This window comes from Fomitopsis serialis (genome assembly GCF_022376445.1).
Source record: "Fomitopsis serialis strain Sig1Antser10 chromosome Unknown B0H18scaffold_8, whole genome shotgun sequence".
NCBI lineage: Eukaryota > Fungi > Basidiomycota > Agaricomycetes > Polyporales > Fomitopsidaceae > Fomitopsis > Fomitopsis serialis.
In genome coordinates, this window is record NW_025954968.1 from 170748 (window position 1) to 196867 (window position 26120).

The 26120-nt window shown below is 56.9% G+C and overlaps 11 protein-coding genes across 11 annotated transcripts; 7 read left to right on the top strand and 4 right to left on the bottom strand.

The window, feature by feature from the left end:
• Positions 1-662: 662 nt before the first annotated feature.
• On the top strand, positions 663-2690 carry B0H18DRAFT_870701 (MFS general substrate transporter; the record flags this gene model as incomplete). Its single annotated transcript, XM_048040115.1, has 12 exons — positions 663-968; positions 1030-1074; positions 1160-1219; positions 1270-1282; positions 1335-1438; positions 1496-1574; positions 1635-1778; positions 1841-1984; positions 2038-2115; positions 2172-2215; positions 2264-2556; positions 2618-2690. The coding sequence occupies 12 exons, from the start codon at positions 663-665 to the stop codon at positions 2688-2690; spliced, it is 1383 nt and encodes a 460-aa protein (XP_047897772.1).
• Positions 2691-4683: 1993 nt separating this feature from the next.
• B0H18DRAFT_641901 (uncharacterized protein) lies at positions 4684-5332 on the bottom strand. Its single transcript, XM_048038914.1, has 2 exons — positions 5117-5332; positions 4684-5059 (listed from the first exon to the last, which is right to left on the bottom strand). The coding sequence occupies exons 1-2, from the start codon at positions 5146-5148 to the stop codon at positions 4735-4737; spliced, it is 357 nt and encodes a 118-aa protein (XP_047897773.1). The 5' UTR covers positions 5149-5332; the 3' UTR covers positions 4684-4734.
• Positions 5333-5446: 114 nt separating this feature from the next.
• B0H18DRAFT_983132 (sphingosine hydroxylase) lies at positions 5447-6924 on the top strand. Its single transcript, XM_048044596.1, has 5 exons — positions 5447-5864; positions 5888-6072; positions 6135-6267; positions 6312-6464; positions 6516-6924. The coding sequence occupies exons 1-5, from the start codon at positions 5553-5555 to the stop codon at positions 6636-6638; spliced, it is 906 nt and encodes a 301-aa protein (XP_047897774.1). The 5' UTR covers positions 5447-5552; the 3' UTR covers positions 6639-6924.
• On the bottom strand, positions 6855-8226 carry B0H18DRAFT_951914 (ribosomal L28e protein family-domain-containing protein; the record flags this gene model as incomplete). The annotated part of the gene is made up of 5 exons (XM_048042056.1): positions 6855-7057; positions 7115-7626; positions 7705-7817; positions 7886-8099; positions 8165-8226. 5 exons carry the CDS (start codon positions 8224-8226, stop codon positions 6855-6857), a joined length of 1104 nt encoding a protein of 367 aa, XP_047897775.1.
• A 234-nt stretch (positions 8227-8460) lies between these two features.
• Positions 8461-9820, top strand: B0H18DRAFT_983141 (uncharacterized protein). Its single transcript, XM_048044597.1, has 5 exons — positions 8461-8826; positions 8878-9177; positions 9228-9258; positions 9312-9585; positions 9639-9820. The coding sequence occupies exons 1-4, from the start codon at positions 8554-8556 to the stop codon at positions 9359-9361; spliced, it is 654 nt and encodes a 217-aa protein (XP_047897776.1). The 5' UTR covers positions 8461-8553; the 3' UTR covers positions 9362-9585; positions 9639-9820.
• B0H18DRAFT_1115353 (guanylate kinase) lies at positions 9566-10302 on the bottom strand (the record flags this gene model as incomplete). Its single annotated transcript, XM_048033253.1, has 3 exons — positions 9566-9850; positions 9911-10113; positions 10179-10302. 3 exons carry the CDS (start codon positions 10300-10302, stop codon positions 9566-9568), a joined length of 612 nt encoding a protein of 203 aa, XP_047897777.1.
• Positions 10303-10462: 160 nt separating this feature from the next.
• Positions 10463-12169, top strand: B0H18DRAFT_983146 (kinase-like domain-containing protein). The gene is made up of 5 exons (XM_048044598.1): positions 10463-10754; positions 10811-10888; positions 10951-11218; positions 11276-11381; positions 11437-12169. The coding sequence occupies exons 1-5, from the start codon at positions 10728-10730 to the stop codon at positions 11849-11851; spliced, it is 894 nt and encodes a 297-aa protein (XP_047897778.1). The 5' UTR covers positions 10463-10727; the 3' UTR covers positions 11852-12169.
• A 1038-nt stretch (positions 12170-13207) lies between these two features.
• Positions 13208-15135, bottom strand: B0H18DRAFT_1115355 (UAA transporter family-domain-containing protein; the record flags this gene model as incomplete). The annotated part of the gene is made up of 9 exons (XM_048033254.1): positions 13208-13301; positions 13355-13500; positions 13557-13575; positions 13697-13761; positions 13811-14032; positions 14085-14149; positions 14455-14676; positions 14726-14772; positions 14828-15135. 9 exons carry the CDS (start codon positions 15133-15135, stop codon positions 13208-13210), a joined length of 1188 nt encoding a protein of 395 aa, XP_047897779.1.
• Positions 15136-15390: 255 nt separating this feature from the next.
• On the top strand, positions 15391-17068 carry B0H18DRAFT_983168 (uncharacterized protein; the record flags this gene model as incomplete). The annotated part of the gene is made up of 3 exons (XM_048044599.1): positions 15391-15935; positions 15976-16762; positions 16847-17068. Coding segments are annotated over exons 1-3 (1339 nt in total), but the record flags the coding sequence as incomplete, so codon positions are not given.
• Positions 17069-17639: 571 nt separating this feature from the next.
• B0H18DRAFT_983177 (uncharacterized protein) lies at positions 17640-23205 on the top strand. Its single transcript, XM_048044600.1, has 18 exons — positions 17640-17754; positions 17807-18129; positions 18159-18243; positions 18270-18472; positions 18539-18585; positions 18612-18651; positions 18672-18738; positions 18809-18875; positions 18905-19023; positions 19077-19361; positions 19472-19854; positions 20187-20426; positions 20515-21433; positions 21493-21705; positions 21758-21895; positions 21951-22310; positions 22373-22573; positions 22608-23205. Exons 2-18 carry the CDS (start codon positions 17875-17877, stop codon positions 22763-22765), a joined length of 3780 nt encoding a protein of 1259 aa, XP_047897781.1. The 5' UTR covers positions 17640-17754; positions 17807-17874; the 3' UTR covers positions 22766-23205.
• B0H18DRAFT_642126 (ER membrane protein SH3-domain-containing protein) lies at positions 23163-24264 on the top strand. The gene is made up of 4 exons (XM_048038915.1): positions 23163-23362; positions 23467-23588; positions 23775-23874; positions 23948-24264. The coding sequence occupies exons 1-4, from the start codon at positions 23314-23316 to the stop codon at positions 24133-24135; spliced, it is 459 nt and encodes a 152-aa protein (XP_047897782.1). The 5' UTR covers positions 23163-23313; the 3' UTR covers positions 24136-24264.
• Positions 24265-26120: the final 1856 nt, after the last annotated feature.

The window sequence follows — 26120 nt, forward strand, 5'->3', positions numbered from 1 at the left end:
GGACGGTGGTGCGATCAGCGATCGATTTTGTTTGTCAGGCAGAACAAAACATGACCACCCGCCCAACCTCTCCCGTCAAGTATTCGCAATTTGCTTGCGCTTACACGCAAAAGCACTCTGCCTTGAGTTCCTGTCCCGTGGTAGACTCAGTGTGCATGACCGTCCCGAGTCAGTGGCGCCGGTCCGAGGTGGCAGCATCTGTGAGAGGCTAACCCAAGGCTTCAAAAGCGCAACACGGATGTCTCTGACAAGACAGGGCTTGCCAGCAACCGCCGACAATTCTCAGTCACTGAGACCAATGGAGAGAGACCTCTCAGCGACGCCACAAGATGAACGTGCCAGAAAGGGATGTGTCGTTTGTTTGGCCTTGTTGTGCAACACCTTCGTTCCTGAGCCGAATGCGGATCGACGCTTCCAGGCTGTCAACAGCTTTCAACGCTGTCTGTCACTGCTAAGTTGCTAACATAGGCTAGTACATTTTATAATGGCCCGTTCTTTGAAGACTCGCGTACGTGATGACAGAGCCATATGATGTCGTACAGCATGACGTCATTCAAATCGAATCCCGTGAATGACTAAGTGCTTATTCACTTCCTCAGCCTGTAGATAACCTCCCTTTCGCAACTGGAAAGTGTCCTACAAACCCTCAACATCCTTAGGCAATGGCACTGGCCAACGATTCCACCAACGTCGTAACGCGGCCGACGGCATCTGCCGATCATTATGTTGCCCGTCTCGGCCAGGATCTGAATTCCCTGGAGCTGCATAACATCTCCAGTCGCAGGGACTCGGAAGGAGGAGATGATCCCAGTGGATCAACTGCTTCTGCCTCTACAACTGGCCTGTCTCAGACTCAGACTCACAACGCGGCTATCCAGTACTTCGCGCTGTGTTTCGTTTTCTATGTGGCAGGCTGGAACGACGGTACCACCGGCCCATTGCTACCGCGTATCCAGGCCGTATACAACGTAAGTTGCGCAATCCATGGACTATTTCGTGAAGACCGTCAGTCTGAATACCTCGCGATAGCTTGATTTCACATTAGTCTCTCTGATATTCGTCTTCAACTGCGTGGTATGTCCGTCCTCGGCTCGTGAAAGGTTGCTGCCAGAGACTGCCTGGAATCTGAACGATATGCAACTTGACGCGACCTCTCCAGGGATTCATATCAGCAGCCGCAGCAAATGTCGCACTCACAGACCGCTTCGGATTCGGACGCGTGGGTCTCAGGAGACATCCCACAAAGGTTGTCACTGATTCACCTGCTAGGTAATGGTACTAGGTCGGTTTCTGCTGGTGATGCGACGTCCGTAGACTTCTGAGGGCAATGCCAGGTGCTGTTACACAACTGGCGGGCTACGCCCTAGAGGCAGCCGCTCCACCGTTCCCCGTCTTCGTGCTCGGTTATTTCCTCAACGGATTTGGCTTAGCGCTACAGGTAAGTGTACTTCACGCAGCAGCGCGCCGTCATCGACACCTAGTTGTGCTGGTACAGGAAGCAGGTGCAAACGGCTATGTGAGCAGCATTGCCAAAAATCCAAGCCTCAAGATAGCCTTCATGCATGCTATCTACGGTGGGCCAGTTGCTCACCATGTATTCGGACAATGAAAGCTGACACTCTGTCCCCTCACAGGTCTTGGTGCTTTCAGTTCTCCGTTCGTGTCGACTCAATTCTCGGAGCAACGTCATTGGTCGTTCCACTACCTCACATCCTTGGGACTCGCCGTCGTGAACGCCGTGCTCCTCTGTGGAGTGCTGCGCTTCCGGACTCAAGATCGTAAGTGTGCGATGGTCCACCCTGTCCCCACGTTTGACTATTGAACACGTTTTGTGATGAAGAATGCCTTACGGAAATCGGCCAGGTGCCACCAGTGCATGCGGGACTCGATGAAGGGAAGTACAAGCAGATGTCTAAGCTGCGGCCTCTGCACTTGCTTGCTCTCTTCATCTTCATTTACGACGGCATCGAGGTGACAATGGGCGGTGGGTAACTGCTCAATCTTTCATAGACCGCTAAAGTCATGGTTGCTTCGCAGGCTGGATAGTCACATACGTGATCGATGTGCGTGCTGGCGGTCCTTCTTCCGGGTACATTTCTTCAGGCTTCTTCGGCGGTAAGCCTAAGCATCGAATTGATCGCCCAGTAGTCGCTCAGCCACTGATTCTACAGGGCTCATGTTTGGCCGTCTCGCCTTTCTCTGGCTCAACAAAATAGTGAGTACTCAATCACCCCTCTGAATCACGACCTAACGCATCCCTCAGATCGGCGAACGCAACGTTCTCTTCCTCTACATCGTTCTTGCCATCGGACTCGAGCTCGTCGTCTGGTTCCTCCCCTCTATCGTGGGCGCCGCGGTCGCGGTCGCGTTCGTCGGGCTCGTCCTCGGGCCCATCTATCCGCTCGTCATGAACTACTCCCGGCGCGTCCTCCCGCCGTGGCTCCTTACGGGGTGCATCGGATGGATCGCCGGGTTCGGCCAGGCGGGGAGCGCCGCGCTCCCGTTTGCTGCGGGTCTGTTGGCGAATAAGGAGGGTATCAAGAGCTTGCAGCCGTTGTGAGTGATATGCCGCTTACGTTCGTGTGAGTGGCCGCTGAATGCCGTTCGTCTGGGACAGCTTGGTATCGTCGATGGCCTGTCTGGTGTGCTTGTGGGCGCTCGTGCCCAACCATCCTCGCAGGCTCGAGTAGACGCAACCTGCGACCGCAGAGAAGGTTATTTGTTTGTCATCATGCCTCATCCTGATTCTCGATTTGCTACACGTGCAAGTGGATGGAGAATCAATGGCCATAAGCAGATCGCAGTAGTGTGGCCAAGCATCCTTCACGTGGACCGAGGCTTTGCGCGGCACTGGCGATGCAGTGGAAGCACGAGGCCCATTTAAAATGTCTTTGCAAATCAAGGCAGTGCAATGAGTCGGTGCCGCCAAAGCATGGTACCGAGCAGCCGTCATATTAGTTTTTACTGTTTCATAGGACAAATGTGTTCTTACATGCTCACACTGACGTACTATGATCATCAATCATGCGTTGATGTAAGCTGCATCCCTTCCAACATACATACAACCCCTGTCGCGGGGTGACAATATCGATACACTCTGCGCAGACTACATATATATCGTGTGGATACAAACACCCATCGCTGTCGTCTAACATCCTGAGTCACATCATCAACACATGCATAAATCTGCAGAGCACGCCATGAGTCTCCGACCCTTCAACGCATCCCATAGGACAACTTACAGTCTCGTGCTTCGCTTCATCAGCTGGCCTCCTGCGAGAGCTCACGGGCACCGCCTGCAGAATCTATATATCCTCTGTCGAACACAACCCCTTGACAAAGACGATGGAACTCTGACATACCAATAGCGACGTCCTCGGCACCTCCACAATACCACAATCCAGTCCGTCCGCCCCGCGATTCATGAGCGCAGGGGCGGCTTGCACTGCACGAGAGTAACCGCAACACAGCGGCGAGCAAGAGCTGCTTCAAGGAGAACATGTCTGAAAGCGGCGACGAATCGTGAAGTGACGTTGACGATTAGCTAAGGGGGAAGACGCGTGTTTGCATTTCTCGACTGCGTACCCCGGATATATACGCTCTGTCGCGCGGGTGCTGCGGCTGCGATGGAACGCGGCACGGCAGCGTAGCGCATGCGATGAGGGACGGCTTGGAGTGGGCGTCGTTTCAACGGGGCGCCTGTCGACCTGATACACCCGCTAAATGGCGCTGTACTTGGCCGCTACACTTACTCGAGTCGTTTCGCCACATACGTCGACGCAAGTCGGTGTAGTAAGCGAAAGGATCAGTCCAGCTCAGTACCAGTATCGAAGGTGCTCACGCCCAAGCCTCGCCCCCATATCCCGCGCTGTGTTGACAGGAGTCAAGCCATCGACTGGCCACCGACCCGACGCGTTGGATAGCTCAGGCTAAATCACCCGACCAACGTCATCAAAACATCTACGCCTGCTTCAGCTTCTTGCAGATCGGTGCACCCTTGAAGCCGAGGCCGGCCGCTGAGATTGCTCATTACAGACTCGTCCATGGGTCCGTGGACGTACTGCCAGGAATGTATGCACGCAGTGCGCCCTTGCGCCCACCGCATGGCCCGCTGCATTCGAGCATAGCACATGTCCAAGTGGAGGACAAGTCGCACAGATGCGATGTAGCGCGGTCAAATGAATGAGATTTGATCGCAGCTAAATACACAAGTGAGCCTGATGGCGCATGCTGAAGGAAAATCTGGGACTGACCGTGACGGTTGAGGCCTATGAGGCGGCTTGAGGTGAAAGATGCATGATCGAAATTCACGCACCGCCGTCCTTGAATTCTTCGCGGAAAGGCATCCGGTGTAGCGAGTGCAACGTACCAATGCCTTTACGCCTACAAGACAGTCATGAGGCACGTTGCGCGAAGTGGCGCACCTGTAGCTTGAACCAGATGCCTGATATCGTCAGACCAGAGGAAGGGAGTTGGCATGGGTCTGCTCGAAGCACTAACCAGCTGTATATGAGCTGATATGTTCTGCTTCGTGAGTATGTTAGCAGACCGATCACCCATGTAGGGGACTGCGTTTCTTACAAATGACTGTAGATCGAGGACTCGTGCCCGATCCAGGTATCGGAAAGGCATCAACGCAGTTTCGTCATTAGAATGAAATGCTGCATATCCAATACGGAACTATGAGGTACATCCAAAGCATCCATACCATTGCAACAGCAATATACGGCAGTGCTATGGTGCAAGCCACGCAGGATGACGGAGACCCTTCGTGAGCTCTGTGGTAGAGTGCATCTTATGTACGAGCCTGCGCGCGCGTACCTCACCGGAGTGCGTAGATGATACCCCCCTCCGCTCGCGGATACTTGCGATCGTCCCGTGTGCGTGTTCCGGCGTACGTAAACCCGAGTGCATTTGTACCAAGGCGGAAGCGCTGGTAATTCCCGCGTTTAGGTGGCTTAGCATGCGAACCATTCGATCAACTGACCTACCTGCGTCAGGCCGACTTTTCTGAGGTGCGTCTGGCTCTGCGGTGAGTTCTGCAGCGACGGTCATGAACCTATGGCACACGCCATGAGCTTCATGTTCGCATCGGCCACGCTAAAGGTGAACCCACTGTGCAGCGTGAGACGATGCGAGCGTGCGCATCGCGTCCAGGTTGGACTTGAGGAGGTCGCAGAGGTCGGCGGTGTGGCCACTGTCTGCGAGAGACGGGCGAGTGAGTTTGAGAGCTGCATTAGTGGCGGTCCTTGGCCTGGGTCGCGTTTACGGGATGGGACTGCATGTTCGGGGCCGATGGGGCGGCCGATGGGAGTTTGAGATTGAGTTGTTCAGTGTGGGGGCCCGACGTGGCCCAGGATTGGCCGAGTCCGTGACGACCTCCGATCACGTGTAGCGCATTACGCTGGTCTCATTTTGGAGTCTCCGATCAGCTCATAGACCCGCGCACACACTGGCACCGGCTGCCGTCCTCTCACCTCCTCTTCTCTCAGCCCAGAGCAGGAGTGCGCGGGCTACCCCTCCGCCGTTGCCCAACCTCACCGTTCACCGTCATGAACTCTACCGCGGCACCCACACTCTCCATGCTCAGCCAGGCGCAGGTACACTACCTCTCTACGAACCGACCATTCTACTACAGCCCCCATGCTCACCTCTTCGACTGGTGCCCGGACCACATGCTCGCGCTTGCAGCCCCTGTCATTGCTTACTGGGTCTCCTCCGTCTTCTTCCACATCCTCGACATTTCCGAGTGGAAATGGCTCGACAAGTATCGTATCCACGAGTCAGCCGAGGTCAAGTCTCGCAATCTTGTCACCCGCAGCGAGGTCATTCGCGCCGTGGTCCTCCAGCAGATCGTGCAGACCGTCATCGGTTCTTCTGGGTAGAGGAGAAGCCATCGGGTGCGTTGGTAGACCATGTCGGTGCCATCTTGCGTCTGGAGCCCACGCTCGCGCGCATCCTCACCTGGACATTGGGTGAGAAATGGGCGCACGGCTCTCGACCACGACGGCGCGCAGCTGCTCTACGAGCGTATTGGTGGGCCAACCCAGTCGCCAGGTTCTTCTTCGGCATGTACGTAACTGCCCGCCCCTGTTCCCTCCGGACTTGGCACTCACGCTTTTCCTTTCGTGCAGGTTCCTAATCGACACATGGCAGTACTTTCTCCACCGCGCGATGCACGTGAACCGCTGGCTCTATAAGCAGTTCCACTCCGTGCACCACCGACTGTACGTCCCCTACGCGTTCGGCGCGCTGTACAACCACCCTGTCGAGGGCTCCTCCTCGACACGATCGGCGCTGTTGTCGCAGAGAATGTAGCTGGCATGACGACGCGCGAGGCCGCGCTGCTCTTCCTCATATCGAGCCTGAAGACCGTGGACGACCATTGCGGGTACAGCTTGCCCTTCGACCCGTTGCAGCTCCTCACGAGCAACAACGCAGACTATCATGACATTCATCATCAGGTGTGTGCAATCGCTGTTCACCTTCATTGGGAAGTTGACCGGGTTGCGCAGGTCATCGGTATCAAATCGAATTTCGCTCAGCCGTTCTTTGTTCACTGGGACTACTTCCTTGGCACGAGGATGACCCGCCAAGACATCGAGCAACGTCGCCAGAAACAGAAGAAGGCATCGTAGGCGCACAAGCTACGTCATGCGGCTGCTACGACTTCCTTTCGGTTCATGACTGTAGTAATTAGTTTGTATTCGTATCTCACCTTAGTCTACTTCCACGGTCTATAGCCTTCGCACTAGTTACGTAGTTATTCCATCACGATTTGTTTATATTGTGTCTTGGATATTCACCCCTCATTACGTTGTAGAGACGGCACCGTGTTGATGACTCCTCATGTTCTAGTACGATAGATTAAACATGACGGTTGTCAATGCGCCCAGACGATGAAAATGATGAGTACGAGCAGCGTAGTGTGCAAGAGACGATAGTAAGGACATGTACGCAATCAACAACCCGGAGAGTGCTACCAGTTTGCAATTGCTCTTTTGTGAGAGGTACGGTCTCCATCTCTGCTCGTACTCGACCTCGACCCGTGGTCCCCCTATGGAGAGTCAGTCAGCAATACACCAGATGTCAGTGAGCGATGTAAGATACGCACTGCGTGCTTTCTTCTCTGGCTTCCGCTTCGCAGGCTTCTGCGTCTTTGGTGCTGCTTTCCGCTTGCCCAGCTTTGTCTTGTCTGTCGGCTCCTCGTCCTCCTCATCACTCTCATCTTCCTCCCCACTCTCCTCTTCACCCGACTCCACATCTTCCAAATCACTCAGCCCGTCCTCGTCCCCACTCATATCGCTCACGAACTCCCTCTCTCCCCACTCGCCCTCCTCCTCCTCTTCGAGCTCCTCGTCCGTCTCGTCGTCCATCAAGTCCAGCTCCTCGTCCCTTGCGCCCTCACCGGCTAGCGCGCGCTCCTTGCCCTTCTTCTCGCGGTCGAGCACCGCGCGCCAGACGTCCTCATTTACGTTGAGCGGCGCGTCGCCGTACGCCTTACTCTTGAGCCGCTCGAGGAGCTCCGCCTCAATCGCGCGCTCGAGCCGCGCGGCGGATAGCGCCTTGCGCTCGCGCACGGCTTCACGTCGGTCGAGCTTTTTCTTTATCCCGACGAGCTTCGGTCTGTGATAGTTGGGTACGAGAGGGAGAAGGAAGACAAAGTGAGCAGGGGAAATGAGACGAGGGGAGAGTGGGACGTACTGTTGCCGCAGCTGCATACGTCGCATTTTTATGAGGTACTGCGTGATCTTCGTCACCCGCTGCTTGCATTTGTGGATCGTGAAGTTTGGCCAGTGGATGAGCTCCGAGTCGATCTGCAACCGCACGGAGTCCCAGAGTGAGTAGACAGCACCACGGAACGGACCACAGGTTCGCGACGCACCTGCTCAAGGGCCTTTGAGTAGTTGTTCGAGAGCTTGATCTTCTCCCACATGTTCGCGGGCGAGTGCGCCCGCTCGATCGTTTTCACGTAGAGGTAGAGCACGCCCTCCTTCTCCCGGACGGTCGCATAGCGTGAGTTTGCTAGGGGACAGCTCTGCCTCGTGCAGAAACCGGTGACATTGTATTCGTTTCGGCAAAAGTTCTGTGTTGCTGTTCTGAGAAGATAGGATGTGAGTTCGTGGTCCCGGACGCTGCTAAGTGGGTGCTGCAGGGAACTCACTTCACTTTGTATGAACAGAACTGAGTGTTGATCACCGACCATATAACGTCGTCGCTCTGCATCTTGAAACGCTAACCTGAGAACAGAGTGCCCCAACGGCAAGAAAGAAGGTATATAGACGGCCGGTAGCGGACAGAGGGGGCTGGCTCGACTTCACGCCGGATCGAGTGCAGGTAAATTCTGGATATGGGCGATGTGATTGGCTGATCTCGATCGGGTATGTTGTTCGCACGACTGTGTTGCGCGATACACGTGCTCATGTCATTCCAGGCGATCACACTCAGGCTCGCTGCTCGGACTCCCGTCTTCAGCTTCGTCCCACAACGCGCATATTTATCCTCACGTCTGCACATCTCCTTGGTTCACCAGCACAGCTCATCACCACCGCTATGCATCGGACCGCAGCTATCATCTCCGAGTCGGTTGTGTCTCTCGCCCGGCGTAGAACGCCCCATCCACTCCCTTCACCCATGCGAGGACTCCGCTCGACTCCTCGTCTAGCAGACTTTCATTTTGACACGCATCAATTCGTTCAGCGACTAGAACGCGAGGGGCTGAACCGCGCGCAAGCGGAGGGGATCATGGCTGCCATGGCCGAGGTCATCGACGAGAGTATCCGGAACATGACAAGTAACATGGTCACGAAGGCTGACCAGGAGAAGGTGAGTCCCCGCTGCTGCATGTCTCGCTCGGCGTCCTGACTCCCTGTATAGTATCATTACACACAGCAGGTCGACTTCGCGCAGCTCAAGTCGGAGCTGCAGCTGACGGAGAAGAACGAGCTCGCGATGGTCAAGGCGGAGAACGACCGGCTCGTAACCGACATCGAGAAGCTGAGGCAGCGGCTCCGCGAGGAGATCACGCGAACACAAGCAGGCGTGCGTTTGGATCTGAACCTGGAGAAGGGAAGGGTGCGCGAGGAGAGCAGCAAGCAGGAGCTGAAGATGAAGGAGGTCGACACCCGGATAGAGCAGGAGATCGCTTCCCTAAGGACGTCAATACAGGCGTCGAAGGTATGGATCGCGTCAGCGGCGCATTGTATTGCAACTGACAAACTATGCAGGCGACAACACTGCAATATCTTGTTGGCTTTGGTGCGTGCTCAGCAAGGCGTGCGTTCTCATATATACTCACTCTGATGACCTAGTCACTGGTTGCTCTGCACTACTCATGGCATACCTCCGCTTCCGGGTGTAGAGGCACTTAGAGCTCATTTATGTATAGAACGGATGGAATGCTATAATGCCACAGGTGAGTACCTCCAACGAAGTGTGTAGTCCCCCAAGTCCCATGTATATCACCCGTTCTACCTTTACAGGTGGACATAATCTATGTATTTTTATGTTGCTGCATCTAAAGTTCTTGATCGATATCCCGCTGATGTGGGATGCTCCTCCTCGATTAATCGTCCAAGAGAGGTAGTGAGTCGCTGGGTATCTCGTCGTCGAGTGCTACATGCTTAAAGAGATCATAGGCCCTCTCCAAATCATCATTGACGATCACGTAGTCGTGGACGCCCTCCTTTGCATAATCGATCTCTTTCAAGGCAGTCGCCAGTCGTTTCGCGACAGATGCCTCAGACTCTGTCCCCCGCCCGCGCAGACGTTCTCGCAAAGCCGTCAGGGATGGCGGCGAGATGAACAGGTAGACCGGATTGAGGTCCGTCTGCTTGATTTGGCGGACACCCTGAGGTTGCGGACGCTCGACGTCCATTCAGAGGGAGGGATCACTGCAGAGCGGACATACCTGCGCCTCGATGTCCAAGATGCAGCGACGACCCGTACTGGACACCTGCTGGACGGTCATGAAGCTTGTGCCATAGTAATTGCCGGAGAACTCTGCGTGCTCTATGAAAGCACCCTCATCGAGGAGCTGCTTGAACTTCTCGCGCGTGACGAAGTAGTACTGCTTCCCGTCCTCTTCGCCCGGACGCGGAGCGCGGGTCGTGTCTGTCAAAATGCGGGATGTGTGAGACGGACACGTCCTGTGTCAGTGGGCGTTGCTGTGCTCTCACGGGAAACGCTGAACCCGAACTTGTCTGGGTGGTCGGCGAAGAGACGGGTGAGGAGTGTGCTCTTGCCCACGCCCGACGGCCCGGAGATGACTAGGGGACGGAGGAGGGCGACGATGGGAGACATGCCGGCGCGTGCAAGGCAGAACCAGGAGGAAGAGGTGACGGGCCGGAGTCAGGGCAGGAGGAAACAAGGGACAGCTGAAACGACTGGGTGACGGCAGGCGGCGCTGGGGTTATTTTTGCCACGTTTGCGGGCGCAGTGAGTTATCGCGGCCGAACAAGGCGGCGGAGAAATGCTCCAGAAGGCTATGGGCGGAAATTAGGAGGCGACAAGCTGTTGCCATCAGCCGCGGCGGGCGTCTGTTCGACGAGTGTTCGCTTAGCAGAAACGGCGTCGGCATCCGCGCGCCTGGGGGATCTCCCACCACTCTTGTCGCATCCTTCCTCACTGGTTATCCCCGCACTCGCTCAGGCCCTCCTCCCCCCTCCCCTTCATTCTCTTCTTCGACCGACCACTCTCCATACTGTCTCCGGCTCAAGCAAGCTAGCATGGGTGCTGTGTGCTGTCGTGCGCAAGTCCGTCCTATTCTCGACCTCTCCTCTCGGCGGTGGGAACTCACCGTTTTCTGTAGCCCATAGACTTTGATGGGGACGTGAATCTTTTCCATTTCGTCCTTCTGAGGTGTGTGGGGAAGGGTGCTTTCGGCAAGGTGAGCGACGCCCGCGCCCGCCTGCTCCCCGTCTCCAGTGCTGAGACAGACTTCCGAGTTAGGTCCGCGTTGTCCAGCATAAGCAGACGCGAGACTTGTATGCCCTCAAGTATATCAACAAGACGAAATGCGTTAAGATGAAGGCGGTCGCAAATATCATTCAGGAGAGGAGACTGCTGGAGGAGGTCAGTACGGTGCCGCTACGAGTGCACACATCACTGAGGGCCTCACAGATCGATCATCCCTTTGTCGTTAACCTGCGATATGCTTTCCAAGATGATGAGAACTGCTTTTTCGTGTTGGATCTCATGCTGGGCGGTGATTTGCGTTGTACGTCGTCCTATGTTGCTCTGGTTCGAATACTCTTTTAAAGGGCGTACTATCTAGTCCACCTCGAGCGACTAGGCTCGCTGACGGAGGAGACGGTGCGGTTCTACGTCGCCGAGATTTCATCCGCCCTCGCATACCTACACGACCATCGGATAATCCACAGGTTTGTCGCCATTCGTTGTCCGCTATCTACTGATTCCGGTCTCACATCCCCTTAGGGATATCAAACCAGACAACATCCTCCTGGATGAGGCTGGACACGCTCACTTGACAGACTTCAATATTGCTGTGCACTACTCCGACCGCCGGCCACTTTCAGGAGTGGCAGGCTCTATGGCGTACATGGCGCCCGAGATCCTTGCGAAGCGGGGCTATTCCTACCAAATTGACTGGTGGTCACTTGGCGTTTGCGCGTACGAGCTGATCTTTGGACGACGGCCGTTCCGGGGCAAGACGAACAGCGACCTGACGCATAGCATCGTGAAGGACAGCCTCCGCTTCCCCGAGGACGGTGCGAGCAGATGTTCCAGGGAGGGCATGCAGGCCTTGCGCATGGTGAGTCGCCATTCGCTGCTATCTTGGGACAGCGCCGCTGTGAGCGTCTATGCTCTGACGGACGCCTGGGCAATTTGAGTGCCCATCATCATGTGCGGGTCCGAACTGACTGCCCCGCATTAGTTCCTGGAGCGAGATCCGCTTAAGCGACTGGCTGGAATCCGGATGAGGGCACGGCTCTTCTGCGTAGTCATCCTGGCTCCAGTCCATCGACTGGGACACTTTGGAAGACAAGAAGCAGATGCCGCCGTTCGTTCCTGATGTGAGTGTATCATTCCTGACATGCTTGCCGGTGGTCTGATTGTTCCTGGTTGGCTTGATCTAGTCCAAGAAAGCAAACTTTGATGCGTCACACGAGTTGGAGGAGCTGTTACTCGAGGACAACCCTCTCAAGGCGCGGCAGCGAAAGGTGCAAGATATAACAATCTCAGTACAGAAATGCGGCAGATGGAGGAACAGTGCGTGCACATCTATCGATTACCTGGAGTAAACTCAATCACGTCATGTTCCAGATTTACGTCGTATGACTTCCGGACGATGCAGCGGCGGTCGTACTACCCGCAGAACCAGATCGTGTCGACGGTCACAGCAACGTCGTCTTCTGGTCCTGCATCGTCAAGACCGGTAACCCCGATGACGACCATCGGCGCGGACGGTATTAATGAGGAGTATGCGCTCAAACAGAGGGCACCACGATCGTTCGAGGGCGACATGACACAAACGCCTAACACGCCCATGTCCATGAATCACCCAGATTACATGGTCTCCGAGAAAGACCCACATGCACGGTCTGGTATCGCATGCTAGTGTTGTCGCACTGCAAGCCTTTGCCAGACTGGTCTGCTGTTCTCTCGGAGGATGTTCACGGCCCTCACCGATTGCTGGACGACCTTGATCTTTACGAGCATATATCCCACTCCTTATACGCCGCCGGACCCTCACGCCCCCCTCATGTCCTATGTCATGCCTATCACGGTCTAGTGACGTTGATTACCCCCCTGCGACTACCTCACACCTTCCGTTATTGTTCCGGCGTCGGTTGCCGCGTCCGCCCCCAGACCGCCCGCACCCCTCTGCCGTCTCCCCCCGGCGCACTGTGGCCGACACAGGTTACCCCTCCCTCCCCTTGCCTCGCCCTTCCTCTCGCCACTGTTATGGATGGTCGATTCGGCTATGCATAGTTACCCACTTGGTCGCTGCCCTTTATTACTCGTCTCTTTTGGTTGCATTGTCTTTGGTATCTGCTCTAACATTTATGTTACTACGCAATCATATAGCCCGCTCCCTAGTACAATAATAGCTCTGTTGTGAATGACTAGACGGGCAGGGCACTGGGGCGTTCGGGATTCTAAGGAAAACACGCGACTTGGATACGTATGTGAGGTATACATTGGCAGGTCTACAGCAACAAGAAGTCCGTTATCGTCCGTTACATTAGGCCGAGTGGCACGTCGGCGTCGTGGGCGGCTTGAGGTCCGACAGGTCTAGTCGCTCTTCGTCTTCGTGCTCTCCTTCCGAGGTATACCACCTGGCGTCGTCGACTTAGTGCTGGACCGCGCGCTGGAGCCGGAGCTGACGAACGTGTATAGCAGTGAACCGGCGAACACCATCCCCGCGCCCGTCGTGAGCTCCGCATTCCACCCGTTGCCGAACCACCACACGCTGATACACAGGCTGATCGCTTTGCGGGCCGTGAGCACGAGGTTGGTCGACACCGAGGTGACGCGCTGCGGACGTCAATCTATGTCAGCGAATGCGGTTTAGCCAGGAACGTTGGGCGCACCGATGTGAGTTGTTGACAGCTGAGACACACATCAGTTGGGTTGCAAGGTTCAATGCGAGAACTATATAGGCGTATAGTGGGCGACTGATGTCGGTAGCTTCGACGTCGCGGAAGCCGTATAGCTTGCGGTATGAGCTGACAAGCTGTCGAAGCCATTTTTCACGTCCGGCGCTAGGAAGACGAAGATTGGTATCGAGAGCAGATGCTGCGAACATGGTCAGGGCATCTGCGAAGCCGAACGGCTCGTGACTTACAGTGTAAAATACACCCTCTTTCCAGTAAGGGCCGTACATGCTATAGGTACGTTCTTGAAGTAACCCGAGCGCTCCAGTGAGGAACAACGACGTTGTCATCATGAGCACACCTAGTGCGTATCTCATGCTAGCCCTTGGATCATCGGTATCCAATTTCGTCGACGATGACGGTTTGGACAGCGTTGCTAGGAGGACACCCATGCTGACAATGACTACTGAGGCCTGGTGTGGAACTGAGTTATTTGGAGATAGAGGGGAAGAATGGAATGTTCACAATTTGAGGCAGTGAATAGCGTCTCTTGAAGAACAGGAAGCCAAATAGCATGGAGACGGCTAAACCTGATTGAGAAGAGTTAGCAATTGTTGGCCTCGACAATAATTCATACGCCACATAATGAGATACTGGATACGAACTCAATGGCTTTGGGGTCCAAAGGTACAGACGAACTTCACTACTGAAGCACAAGCAAGACAAATGGCAATGCTTCTGCAACCACCACTAGTATTGAGTGAGCTCACAGATTCCGGCATCAAGCTACGGCAGCTTTTACTGCCATCAGCCTGATGCTCCATCTGCACTGAGCCGTCACCCAGGGTCGAATCCCGCAATACGATATGCCACCACTGCAAGAGTATGCACTCACCCGCGGAGCGGAAGACAATCTGTACCGTAAGCGGCACATGAAACGCAAACGCCCAGTTGTTGAGGAGCGAGCTAGATGTCAGGACAAGTACTTGCGCGATCCACTGACGGATCGGGACGTGCCTCCTCTGCAGGCGAGGGATGCAGGAACGGTCCCATTGCAAAAACGACGGCAGCGAGTGCAAGGTGATGAAGCACATTTGCGAGAAGGTCAGGGCGGTACCTGCGCGAGGGGTTACTCCTTAACCAGAAACGAAGGCATGACGACATACCCAGATGTGGGTCCATCTTGAGTATGTATTCGTAGGACCATACATTCCTGCATGCGAAATCTTAGCAGAGACAATGCATCCAGAGATATTGAGAGGGCGTACGAGCAACATCCCCCAAACAGCAGACTGAGTATCAGCGTAAAATCTACCAACGACCCCGCCACGATTTTCGAGACATGCTGGACCTCCTGAGTGCTGCCTCCATCGCTGACGGGTCGCTGTGCGTTTGCTTTGGCTAGGTCAATGTATTTTGGTGGGCTGCCGGTGTGCTTTGAGCTGCCCGTGGCCATCAAGCTGGCGAGCGTGAGGGTGGTGCGGAGAGAGATGCAACCATGCGAGCCAAGGGGGATCGGTTTCCGTTCGGAGCGGAAGCGCCGGGGCAGCGCTGCGGCACAGTTCGCGCCAGTCATGTGAGCTCACTCCGGGACCACTAGGTACTAGGTTTAAGTTTCATTTGAGACGTTGAGAAGATACAGTACAGCGCAGTACGTCGACCACCCGAAGCATCTCAGCCGTCTCAGCAAGATCTCGGCGGCCAGAATCCCCGAGTTCTGATCAAGAGGCCAATGCCACGGCATCTCGATGCCACCAACAGTGAATCAAGCGGCTCACATAGCAGCAGGGTCTGGCTCGCAGACCTTGCGGATAGCAGTATATGCAGACGGGGTCTCGCAAACGCATATGATTCTTGCATAACATAGAGCCATGGCGAGGCAGAGTGCACGATTGTAACATACAAAGCCTAATGAGGATCTGTATCTTAACGACTTTCCTAATCCAGGTGCACACTTTTGCTGCCCTGACACGTGACCGTACCCAGACCACAAATCGGATTGAAGTGCTAACCAGTCCCCCTTGACCAGAGCTAGCATACAGTACCATGAACGGCACTCACGCCGACCCAGAGGCTCTCCAAGATGGACAGGGCCACGCCACGATGCCTCTTCTCCGAGTAGAAATGCACGAACATTCCGGACGGTCGTACCATGTCACCCGCGCCATCCCGGCGGGCACGACCGTCCTGGAAGCGGAGACACCATACGCGTACACAATTTGGAAGCCGTTCCGAAACGAAGTCTGCGCGGAATGCTGGCGATACGACGGCGGACGGCGGAGCTTTCTGACGCGCCGGGACGACGAAGGCACCTCCGGGGACCTGGACGAGGAACCACGCGAAGGAGCCCGCGCGGGCAATCGAAAGACACATCGAGTGCTGGGCCGGGTTGTGGTTCTGCGATGCGAGTTGTCAGGGGTATTGGTTGCGAAGAGAAGGCAGGGAGACGGTAAGGCTGCTTTGCGTGCTGGAGGGAGCCCGCCGGCAGAAGGAGGTGGAAAAGGATAAGGACGGAGGTTTCAGGCTAGAAGACCTAGGGACAGATCTAACACGGGAAAACGTTGATCGAGCTTGGGACATGGTCGCACAGAAGGAGAGGTTGCCGAAAGAAGTGAGGAGATGGAGGAATCTCCAACTCGACCATTTCGAGACAGACATGGCGAGATATGTTCTCATCGCGCTCGTCCGTCGCTATCGCGAAGTCTATGACCAGGAGGGCAGGCAGTCACAACAGCAGTTACATACAGACAAGGATGCAGCTAACAACACCTACGTAAGAAGGATCGCCAGTGCCGCAGTCCACTTCGGAGGGGCGAGTTGGGACGACTTCACGGCTCTGCAGGTCAACGAGCTTCAGCATCTCAATACATATCCCGAAGTCCTAGAAAACCAGATTAGGGTGTATCAAGCGTTGAAGGGTCGCTTTCCCACTAGTCACGTAAGGGCCTCGACATCAGAAGGACGCACTGTCGTCACAGACACAGGAGGGAACGGGGAGAGCCACAACTGCCAAGCGTCGCAAATCGGGCAGGGGGACAGTGGCGGCTTCCGAGACTTTGGAAGCCTGATCACTGTCGACAATGTCCGGAGGGCCTTCAGCGTCGATCCAGGCAATTCGTTCGGGATCTGGGAAACACCCTTGATGGATGAGAGTGAACTCATGGGATTTGCGGTGTATCCGAAACCGTCATTCTTTAACCATAGTGAGTATCTGCTATCGATCAGCCGGGTGGTCTGACGAGGTTTCACGCGAGAGGGATCATGTTTGGGCTCACCACCTTCCGTAGATTGTCTCCCTAACGTCGCCAAAGTCCGCAGGGGCCGTGCATTGGAATTTGTCACGACCCGAGCCATCGAGGCCGGGGAGGAGCTGTGTATCAGCTACGGGCACGTGGAGGGGATGGCATTGGAAGAACGGCAAAGGGAGTTGAGGGAAGGCTGGTTCTTCGAGTGCCGCTGTGGTCGGTGTGTAGCGGAGGCCGAGACGCACAATCGAAGGCAAACGAGTTGTATGGAAGGGGTTGACAATTACGTCCCGGACGTCCACTTCCCTGTAGTGCGCTGTTAGGACGCCGTTGTCACAGCACAATGGGTTCCATTGTCTCGTTGCGAGAAACCACGTCCCGGAGACACGTACTTATACTAATGGCACATCAGTCCGCCCTTGGCACAATTGCATGGGCATAATGCTCACGGCTCTTCGGTGGGCGGCCGATTGAGAGCACAATCCTGGGGACCGAGCCGGCGGGATGCAGCAGTTCGGGCGTCGCCATGTCGCCCTTCCTAAGTTAGCCTCGGGGAAATTTCCAGCGAGAAGGGGCGGCAGTTCCGAGCTGAAGCACGATCGCCAGTTCGGTTGAGACGCACGACGTGTATGGGGGCGCAATGGCGCAAACAGCTGGCCGAAGAGCGTGCGGGAAGACTGTCAGACAAGTGACAACGTTGACAGAATCGAGCAACGAGGGCCTGCTCGGGGGTAGCCAGCGCGACGCCCATTTGATGGCACGAGAGCAACGAGCGGCAAAGGAGAAGAGGTGTGGCGGGCTGAGCGGTGGTCATGGCACGCGTCTCGAGCGACCTCTTCTTGGCCATCACCCCGCTTGCCATCCCCCATATCCTCCTCTGGCTCCCTCGACCCTCCGCACGTTCTTTGACCGGGGCGTATACTGCACAACGCTGGTCAATTCTTAGTGCGGTATGTACAGGACACCGTGGGCGCCAAGGCGAACCTGATCTTGAATCTACAGTTTGTCCGCCCAAATTACTGGTCCTCGGGTCCTGGGGTGAAGCCCTTTGTGTTTTCCTCCCGTCGCTCATGGCGGCAGCTCTCAGCCACATGCTTTCTGGCAACGGACGTGTCGAAGACAGACCGAATGTGGGATCGTCGCGCGACCGCGAGCGGCACGACAGCAACCGCTCCCAGCACCAGTCGCCGGCGACCCTTCGAACCCAACCCTCGTTTAACGCCTCGCAGGCGTCGGCTCCGAACACCCAAACACTCACTGTCGAAAGCATGCTCGCAGCGCATGCCAATACCCGGGACCCCACTCGTAGTGCACTCGACACCGCTGTTGCCGAGCGGAACAGTCTGCGTTGCAGAATGCTCAACTATGGAAGCTCATCGAGAAACAGCGTTCTGGCTACGGACAACTGATGAAAGAACTGGAGCGCGTCCGTGGTGAGCGTGAGGTTTACCGGTACGTCTGCAAGCCGCTGGGGAGAACACAGATGCGTTGCTCCGTTCGCATCGTGACAAGGAGAAGCGTGAAGGCAGGGAGACCACACTGCGCTCGTCTTCATCTCAGTCTCAGTTAAGAGGAAACGACGGAGGCAGCTCTAGCTCGTATGTAGCAGACCCTCGGAGCCACGTGTTGCGAAAGCACTCTGCAGACACAGGTGCGCAACCTATCTTCGTATCTCATCTTCTTTCATTCATCTCGTCGCAGTCACGAAGAACCTTCATCACTCTCATTCACAAGAGCAGCCTGCGTTCCCATCCTTCGTCGCGGGATAAACTTGGCTCACAGTCCAGCTGAACCTACCTGCGTCCAGCTCGCGTGTGCCCTCTGCATTGCCATCCTCTCTTTCAACTGTTTCCACCACACGCGGCAGGGCCTCCCTCGCGATGTCACGCCAGATGGGCGGCCGACTGACATTCAACTACGAGCCCTACTCAACAGTCATTTTCTCAAGCACCCTCTAGTCTTCAATATCCTCCTCGAATACCGTCGGCAACGGCGACCTCGCAGATCCCGTACTTGGCCAATGGCAATCCGGGTATCGACCGTCTCTCGATACAGCAAGGCCAATGGGAAAGTGGTGCTGACGCGTGCCCCGGAGCCTAGCCGTCCACCGCGCGACTCGTCCCCAGCTCGACCATCTCCCCACACATCTTCACCTTCCACGCAACATTCTTCCCCAGACACGCCGTCTAACCACTCATTGAGCCCCTACCCTAACGGCGGTGAGCCTCGCCCCGGATTGTCACGCGAGTCTCGCATTTCCTTGCCGGAGGAGGCGAACGCTACTACGCGAACCTGAGCGACTCGCCCATGCCCAGTCCTGGAATTGGTGGGTTGGAGATGTCGTCTTCGTCGGGACACGCTTCGCCACCGTCTCAGCTACCATTCGTCCCTGAGGCGGCCGAATCGCTGCGCAGTCGGTCCGGCACACCTGCGAGCTCTACCGGTGCACGATCGAGGAGTACGACAGCAGTGGGTGACGAGGCAGCCCCCTTCCTCGACATGGGTGACGGGGACAGCTTGCATTCTAGCCAAGGGCGACCGTCGATCACAGAGAATGGTCTGCCCTATGACGACCCTGACGCGACTACCATTCGGCGGGAGAAGGATGCGATACCTGAGGACTTCCCTTTACCTCCGTCAACTAATAACTTCCCCTACCCGCCGGAGACATGCTTCGCGTCTCTCAACCACAGGCCTCTGAGCAGCCTCGAACACCAGTCTCACCGTTCCCAATCGCGGACATCGCGCCGCAGATGAAGTTCCGCGCCCTCCCTCTGCTCGCGAGCGACCTTCCACATACGGAGATCACTGTCATAACTTCGACGATCCGTCCGAACGACCGCGGCAAGGAGGTAGTTTCGTTCATGGTCGCGGTGGACCCTGGCATGGGTAAGGAGCCGTGGAGAATCGAGAAACTGTACAGCGATGTAATCGCTCTGGACGCAAGGGTGCGTGCGACCTTGAGCAAGAACGTCACGAAGAAATTGGTCACACTGCCGGAGGGGCGGATGTGGCGGGACCACGCACCAGCGAAGGTGGACCAGAGGAAGGTGCGTTTCACGTCGTTGTGTATGCCTTCCCTTCACGCTGCCTGTTGCGAGTGTTTCGCCATTGCACCTTCCTTGCGACGATGACGTGTGGTCTACGCCGTCCCCAAGTAGCTCGTGTATTTGGCGCACGCCCGTCACCCAATTGGCCTCAGATGCTGGTGGCTGTACGCCATGCGTCCGCCGTGGTAACGGATACTTTGTTGCTCAGTCAGGGCCTTGGGGCTTCTTAGTCTTATCATCCATTGAGTTCGTAGTGAGGTTCACTTGCGAGCTTTCTCACACATCTCCGAAGCCGTACTTTGAGTTCAATGACTGACCTTGACCTTTTGTAGAGCGCCCTTCAGGAGTACCTGCGCTCGCTGGTAGCACTTCCTGTCAAGAACAAAGACGAAATCATCGCGTTCTTCACGTGCGACATCGTTCGCGAGGCGCAGAAGCCTGTGTCGCAGCCAGGCTACAAGGAAGGCTATCTGACTAAGCGGGGCAAGAACTTTGGCGGTTGGAAGTCGCGTACTTTGTGCTCCAGGGCCCTTCACTGGATACTACGAAAGCGTGAGTGCCCTCCATTGACTGTTCATACCCTCCCACCAACACACACGTGCAACGATCCCCTACTTCCTGTTATCGTACCTGCGCTAACGACTGCTTCTTGTGACGTAGCGTGGGGGTGCACACTTGGGCTCTATCACGATCACCGGTGCTCAAATCGGCCGGCAGCAGAAAGCACCCGATAGGCGGGATGCGGACGAGGACAACGAGTATCGACATGCATTCCTCATCATCGAAGCGAGGCGGAGCCCAAGTGGCTCGACCACCCGCCACGTCCTGTGCGCAGACAGCGACGAGGAGCGTGACAGCTGGGTGGAGGAACTCGTGCGCTACGTGACTGGCGCATATTCCGAAGATCAGGTCGCGATTGTCCAAAACGGGCCCAGCCCTATCGCAGTGGGCAGCGCTGCCTCGGCGCAGTCGCGGTCCAGCATAAGCACCAATGCTCCCAGCGAGTTCTCCACACCGAACGGTCGTCGAGACGTAGGGCGGGGCGACGTTGCGAATGGTAGGATGCAGACATATGCGTACGAGAGCACTCCCAGTCCGGTGAAGTCGATGGCCACGCCATCCCCTCTTGAGCGAGCATCCATCGACGTCGCGCCGCTTTCCAACTCCATGCCTACTACGTCGCCGCTGATTAGCGAGGACGCAGAAATGCCCGCCCCCGTCTCGCAGCGAGCGAACTCAGAGATGGGCCACTACGCCGATCTCAGGACACCAGATCAGAGCCGCAAGAATCGACGACGCATGTCCATTAATCCTAACAGGGCGCCCGTTCCCGAGCGTGCGCCGTCCATCCCTGAGCGCACGCCGTCGCCGGAAAAGGAAGCAGCGATGGCCACCACGCCGAAGGTGGACGCGCATGGGAAGGTGAAGATCTCTGGTCCTATGAATGGCACGCCCATTCCTGCCGGGTACAAGTTTGGAGGCAAAGATGAGAAGCCAGAACCGGCGCCGCCCAGTCAAAGTGATCGGCGGGAAAAGGCCAAGTCGCGTACCTTCTGGGGAGCCTTTGGTCGCCAGCATGGTAGGTTTCCATCCGACGCTGGGCCCGCGTACAACTAACTGACGAATTTTGTTGCATAGACAAACCTGCCATGCCCACTTTCGCTCCACGGGCCGTGTTCGGCGTTCCTCTGGACGAGTCACTCGACGTGGCAGAGATTGCGAGCCTTCCGGCCATCGTCTTCCGCTGCATTCAGTACCTCGAGGCGAAGAAGGCAGACCAAGAGGAAGGTATCTACCGACTGAGTGGAAGCTCCGCAGTCATCAAGAGCCTCAAGGATCGTTTCAACGTCGGTGCGTAGATTGCTTGTGTCGCAATTCATTCCATATCTGACGACGTTGGTAGAGGCTGACGTCGATCTATTGGCCTCCGATGAATACTGGGACCCGCATGCGATTGCTGGGCTTCTGAAGACATTCCTGCGCGAACTGCCTGCGAGCATATTGACGCGTGATCTTCACCTGCGGTTCCTTTCAGTGATCGGTGCGTCACCTGCATGTGCTGCATTCAATAGGGCTATCTAACCCCGATGGCGTAGACTTCGTTGACCCGCAAGAACGCATCAGGGAGCTCTCAGTCCTCATTGCGTCCTTGCCACTTGCGAACTACAGTCTCCTGAGAGCGCTGACGGCGCATTTGATCTTGATTGTGCAGAACGCCCATGTGAACAAGATGACGATGAGGAACGTCGGCATCGTGTTCAGCCCCACTCTCGGCATACCTGCTGGGGTGTTCAGTCTCATGCTGGGCGAGTTCAAACGCGTGTTCAACGTCGACGGCACGCTGGAAGACGGGACACCCGCTGAGGAAGAGGAGATCGTCGATCGGCGCAACAGCAGGCGCTACACTGATGCCGCGGCCGACCAGCTTCTTGGTCTCTCTGGAAGAGCGCTGCCGGGTAGGCTCCCTGCTCCTCCCTGTTCGTATCCGGAGCACTGACATCATGCTCCCCTCTCGCAGAGAATAATGGCGACACTCCATTAGACGATGGGGAAGAGGCGTCCGTCATCGAAGATAGTACCGAAGGCGCAACTGAGAACGACGCGGACTTCGTGGGATCCTCGGCGGGATCGAGCTCGGTGAACCTCCCACCAGGAAGCGGGGCGTGTCTTTGCATAGCCTGCAGATACCAGAGCAGGCGGGCGGGATGGCGGCCGGCTCGTCTCCCTCACGGGGGCGCGCTGCCCACCTGCAGCGACCCGCGGCCTCAACATCACGACGTCCGACAGGACAAACCACCGGAACCCTCCCATCGCGGGCCTCCCGGCCTCCCCGCGCCCGAGCCCTCGCGCTGGGGGCAACGGAGCTCCTTCACCCAGTGTTGCGGTGAGCAGCCCGCTGACTCCCAGGTAGGCCCGTTGCGCGTCTGTGCCGTGCTCTGGACACTGGCTTCGACGTGTACGGACTGTAGCGATCGCTTCCCTTGTTCTGAAAACAGCTTGTGGGAGGCGTGTACGGCATTGCAAGCATCCTTGTGTATATTCTTTTTTGCATTTACGGGTAGATTATACGAGTAGATATCACGGAGCGTGTACGCAGTCTGAATGATACCGTGCATGGTGCAACTGTCTGTGGACTCTGTTATGCGTTCTCACTAATTACAGCTTGGTCGTGGCACTGGTGGCTGAGTTGAGAGCGACTGCCAAGTTATATTTGCGGCCCGGTGAGCGTGGAGGAAGGGGGCGAGGCGGGCATTGCGGGCGGCTCGACCGACGACCACGGTGCCTGGGCGGACTAGCGCGCGATCAGAAATTATGCGTGAGATCCGACCTGCGGGTACGCGTCTGCCCGTCGACCTGCGTCGACCAAGTGTTGTTGTATTTGAACTCAAGATTTTCTTGGTTTTCTCCCGCCAGCGTGAGTAGCTGTCTTCAACCGGCTGCAGCCTCGAGCACGCCGCCATGGGCTTCAGACAAGCCGCAGTGCTCTCTTCCGTCTCCTTCTTCCTCGGTGAGCCGTCTTCCGCCAGCCAGTCGGACGACCTGCCTCCTCTGTCGCGCTGCGCTTCCTTTCCTTCTGACTATCTTGCTGACATTGTCGCTGCTGCTGTCCAGGTGTTCTGCTTATCTGTCTGAACGTCGACTACCGTATCCTCTTCACGCCGCTCACGGACGACGTACTGCGCGATGGCTTCGAGTTCTACACGACGTTCTACAATTCCCCGCCGGCCATCAAGGTACGCACGCTCATTCACGTACCCATCTGCACCCAGCCCCCAGCCGGGCCCCGGCCTCGAGCCTCGCGCCCTTCCCCACCTTCCGCCCTCGCCGTCTCTCGTTATTCTCGTCACGCCCGTGCGCAACTGCCAACGTCTCACTCTGATGCGTGCATGCCCGGTTCTCACTGATTGTGCGCCACGCAGGCTCTGCTGCATGCCGTCATGGGGGTGGGCGCCCTGGGCCTCTGCGGGAAGCTGAACCGGTGGGACGAGAGCGCCATCTTCTTCGACGGGTCCTCGCTCGGTACGCCGCCGCCGCTCTCCCTTCTATGGCCCGCCGGCTGACGCGCGCCGCTTCATCCCCGCCGCGCTCACAGCGGCGTACGTCTTCGCCATGGCGGTGTACATCTCCGTGGGGATCCCGCCTCGCGCTCGGTCGCCGTGCCCCTCCCCGGGGACACGCGCGGGGACCAGGTCGAGGCGCTCCGCGTGCTGTCGGCGGGGAACACGATCATCATCGTCCTCCTGGGTGCGGTGCTCGCTCTCCAGGTACGTCCTCTGTTAGCCGACCACCATCAATCCGTTCGCGTGTCCCGCATCCCACGTCCCACGTCCCCCCTCTTCCTGGTGGAATGCCGTATGCTGACAGTGCCTTGGACGTGTGTGAACGCAGGCGGGCGAGGAGTACGCGCGCCGCGTCGAAGCGAAGGCGAAGGACGACTTCGCGAGGAGACATCCTGCGGGCGCTACCAGCGCGCCGGAAGCCACCCAGACCGAGGAAGACAATACAGAGAGCAAGAAGGACAAGTGATTGGTGGTACGCATGGTGAGGGGGACAGGGGGAGGTCGGGGACCGATCCGCAGGACAGGTCTTTCCTCTTGCTACACGACATATCATGTAATTCTTGGATCTACATCTCAGTCACATATGATTGCCTCGAGAGCACCGGTCACACTGCCGGTGTATGCCTCGGCTATCTTCTGCTTACAGCCGTGGAATGGCCGCCACAAGGACGCTGACTGTTGTGCTGTTCGATTTGAGGTGGTTGGTGGATGGTGGATGGTGGATGGTGGCCACTTCTGATGATAGGCCGTGCTCTAGAAGTGGAAGCGAAATCTGTGAAGAAGGGATGAGCGTATCAGGGGCATTGCCTTCCTCTTCCTCTTCCATGCGGTGACATTCGCTGCACATTGCCACTGGTCAGCTTGCGCTCTCACCAACAAGTTCCCAGTCGGCCGGGGGTCTGGACGGCGGTGACTCGCCAGCATCGGTTACTAAGTTTCGTAAGTCACTGTGCTGCCCTCCTCTGGACTCTGTGCCCCCTGCTCCCTCAACTCAACTGTCAAAGGATGCGAGGCGGCGCAGCGAGGGCCGTCCGGTGGAAACGACGTCGGTGCCGTCTGAATACATGGAGACACTCTCCACGGAAGAAGCGTACGATAGTGGTGGAATAACAGTAAGACTACTGGTCTGGGAGGATCCTTGCAATCCAGGCTAGCCTGTCGCAGCAGCGACGTCAGTTGTGTCGGTTAAGAGTACGGTTTATACGCGGGGCTCGACCGGCGTAGAGCGAGAGACAGAGTGCGCATGATCGTTCGCGCGATGGGCCCGCGACGATCAGATTGGAGGCATTGCGCTGGGACCGCCGGGGCGTCGTGAGGGCCCTCGTTCGCCCTCGCAGAGACGCGTCCACAACTGCCATTCCGGGCAGCCATCATGCGCTGGCGGGTCGCGCCGCATGTGGCTGCAAATTTGCTTCCGCCGGGCGAGGGATCGAACGTGTGCGCGATCGGGTCGTCTTCATTTTGCCGCGCCCTGTGCCAGATCGCGTCGATATTCGAATAATGATGCGCATTCCGCGCTGGCTGTTCGCGGGAAGGGAACGAGGCGCGCAGACTCGAGTCGGCGAGGTGGAGCACCTCGTACGTACTCGAGGGCGCGCGTCGAAGCGCGTGCATCACCGCGCCTGGCCAAGTTGCCAGACAACCCTGGCAGTCTATTTGCTTGCATGCGACGGCGGCGGCGGCGACGGGCATGCTCGATACGGGACCTGGAAGCTGCTCGAAGACGTTCCCATGTACGATACAAAAATACAATACCAATACAACACCGACCCTCTGGTAGCTCGTCGCGTCGCCAGCGCGGGCGCAGCCACGGGCGATCCACATCGGGCACACTTACAAGCTGGTTGCAGTCTAAGTTCTGCCCGGCGTGGGCCGCCTCCAGAGCGAGGAAACGGAAACCTTGTCTGCAAGTGCGCGACGGGGTTCTGCACACAAAATTTCAACAGCCATCCCACAGTGGCTGGCGCCTGCGCGGACCTAGAACGCCCATGCCTGCTGCATCAGGCCAGGCCGACACCGCGCAGCGGAACCATATCAGCGAAGGCCTCCGTTCCACTTCCACGGCGTGTGCGTGGTGGACATGGACAGGCGTGAGGATCCCCTTCTGCAGGCACACTTCCCGCCGGTATGCCAGCGCCAGCGGGCCCACCAGGGTCCTCGCCTTCCGAGATCTTCACCCTGCCAGCTTGTCACTGACACTGTCAC

Excerpts from the sequence above, each read along its gene's own strand:
- B0H18DRAFT_641901 (XM_048038914.1), bottom strand. The coding sequence starts at position 5,148 with ATGCGCACGCTCGCATCGTCTCACGCTGCACA. Across the intron at positions 5,060-5,116 it reads GCATCGTCTCACGCTGCACA|GTTCATGACCGTCGCTGCAG; the intron begins GTGGGTTCACCT and ends CGTGTGCCATAG.
- B0H18DRAFT_983132 (XM_048044596.1), top strand. The coding sequence starts at position 5,553 with ATGAACTCTACCGCGGCACCCACACTCTCCATGCTCAGCCAGGCGCAG. Across the intron at positions 6,073-6,134 it reads GCCAGGTTCTTCTTCGGCAT|GTTCCTAATCGACACATGGC; the intron begins GTACGTAACTGC and ends CCTTTCGTGCAG. Across the intron at positions 6,268-6,311 it reads GCGCGCTGTACAACCACCCT|AATGTAGCTGGCATGACGAC; the intron begins GTCGAGGGCTCC and ends GTTGTCGCAGAG.
- B0H18DRAFT_983141 (XM_048044597.1), top strand. The coding sequence starts at position 8,554 with ATGCATCGGACCGCAGCTATCATCTCCGAGTCGGTTGTGTCTCTCGCC. Across the intron at positions 8,827-8,877 it reads CGAAGGCTGACCAGGAGAAG|TATCATTACACACAGCAGGT; the intron begins GTGAGTCCCCGC and ends CTCCCTGTATAG. Across the intron at positions 9,259-9,311 it reads GCAATATCTTGTTGGCTTTG|TCACTGGTTGCTCTGCACTA; the intron begins GTGCGTGCTCAG and ends CTGATGACCTAG.
- B0H18DRAFT_983146 (XM_048044598.1), top strand. The coding sequence starts at position 10,728 with ATGGGTGCTGTGTGCTGTCGTGCGCAA. Across the intron at positions 10,889-10,950 it reads GGAAGGGTGCTTTCGGCAAG|GTCCGCGTTGTCCAGCATAA; the intron begins GTGAGCGACGCC and ends CTTCCGAGTTAG. Across the intron at positions 11,219-11,275 it reads GCTGGGCGGTGATTTGCGTT|TCCACCTCGAGCGACTAGGC; the intron begins GTACGTCGTCCT and ends CGTACTATCTAG.
- B0H18DRAFT_983177 (XM_048044600.1), top strand. The coding sequence starts at position 17,875 with ATGGCGGCAGCTCTCAGCCACATGCTTTCTGGCAACGGACGTGTCGAA. Across the intron at positions 18,244-18,269 it reads GGAGCGCGTCCGTGGTGAGC|CCGCTGGGGAGAACACAGAT; the intron begins GTGAGGTTTACC and ends TACGTCTGCAAG. Across the intron at positions 21,434-21,492 it reads AGCCTTTGGTCGCCAGCATG|ACAAACCTGCCATGCCCACT; the intron begins GTAGGTTTCCAT and ends TTTGTTGCATAG.
- B0H18DRAFT_642126 (XM_048038915.1), top strand. The coding sequence starts at position 23,314 with ATGGGCTTCAGACAAGCCGCAGTGCTCTCTTCCGTCTCCTTCTTCCTC. Across the intron at positions 23,363-23,466 it reads TTCCGTCTCCTTCTTCCTCG|GTGTTCTGCTTATCTGTCTG; the intron begins GTGAGCCGTCTT and ends GCTGCTGTCCAG. Across the intron at positions 23,589-23,774 it reads ATTCCCCGCCGGCCATCAAG|GCTCTGCTGCATGCCGTCAT; the intron begins GTACGCACGCTC and ends TGCGCCACGCAG.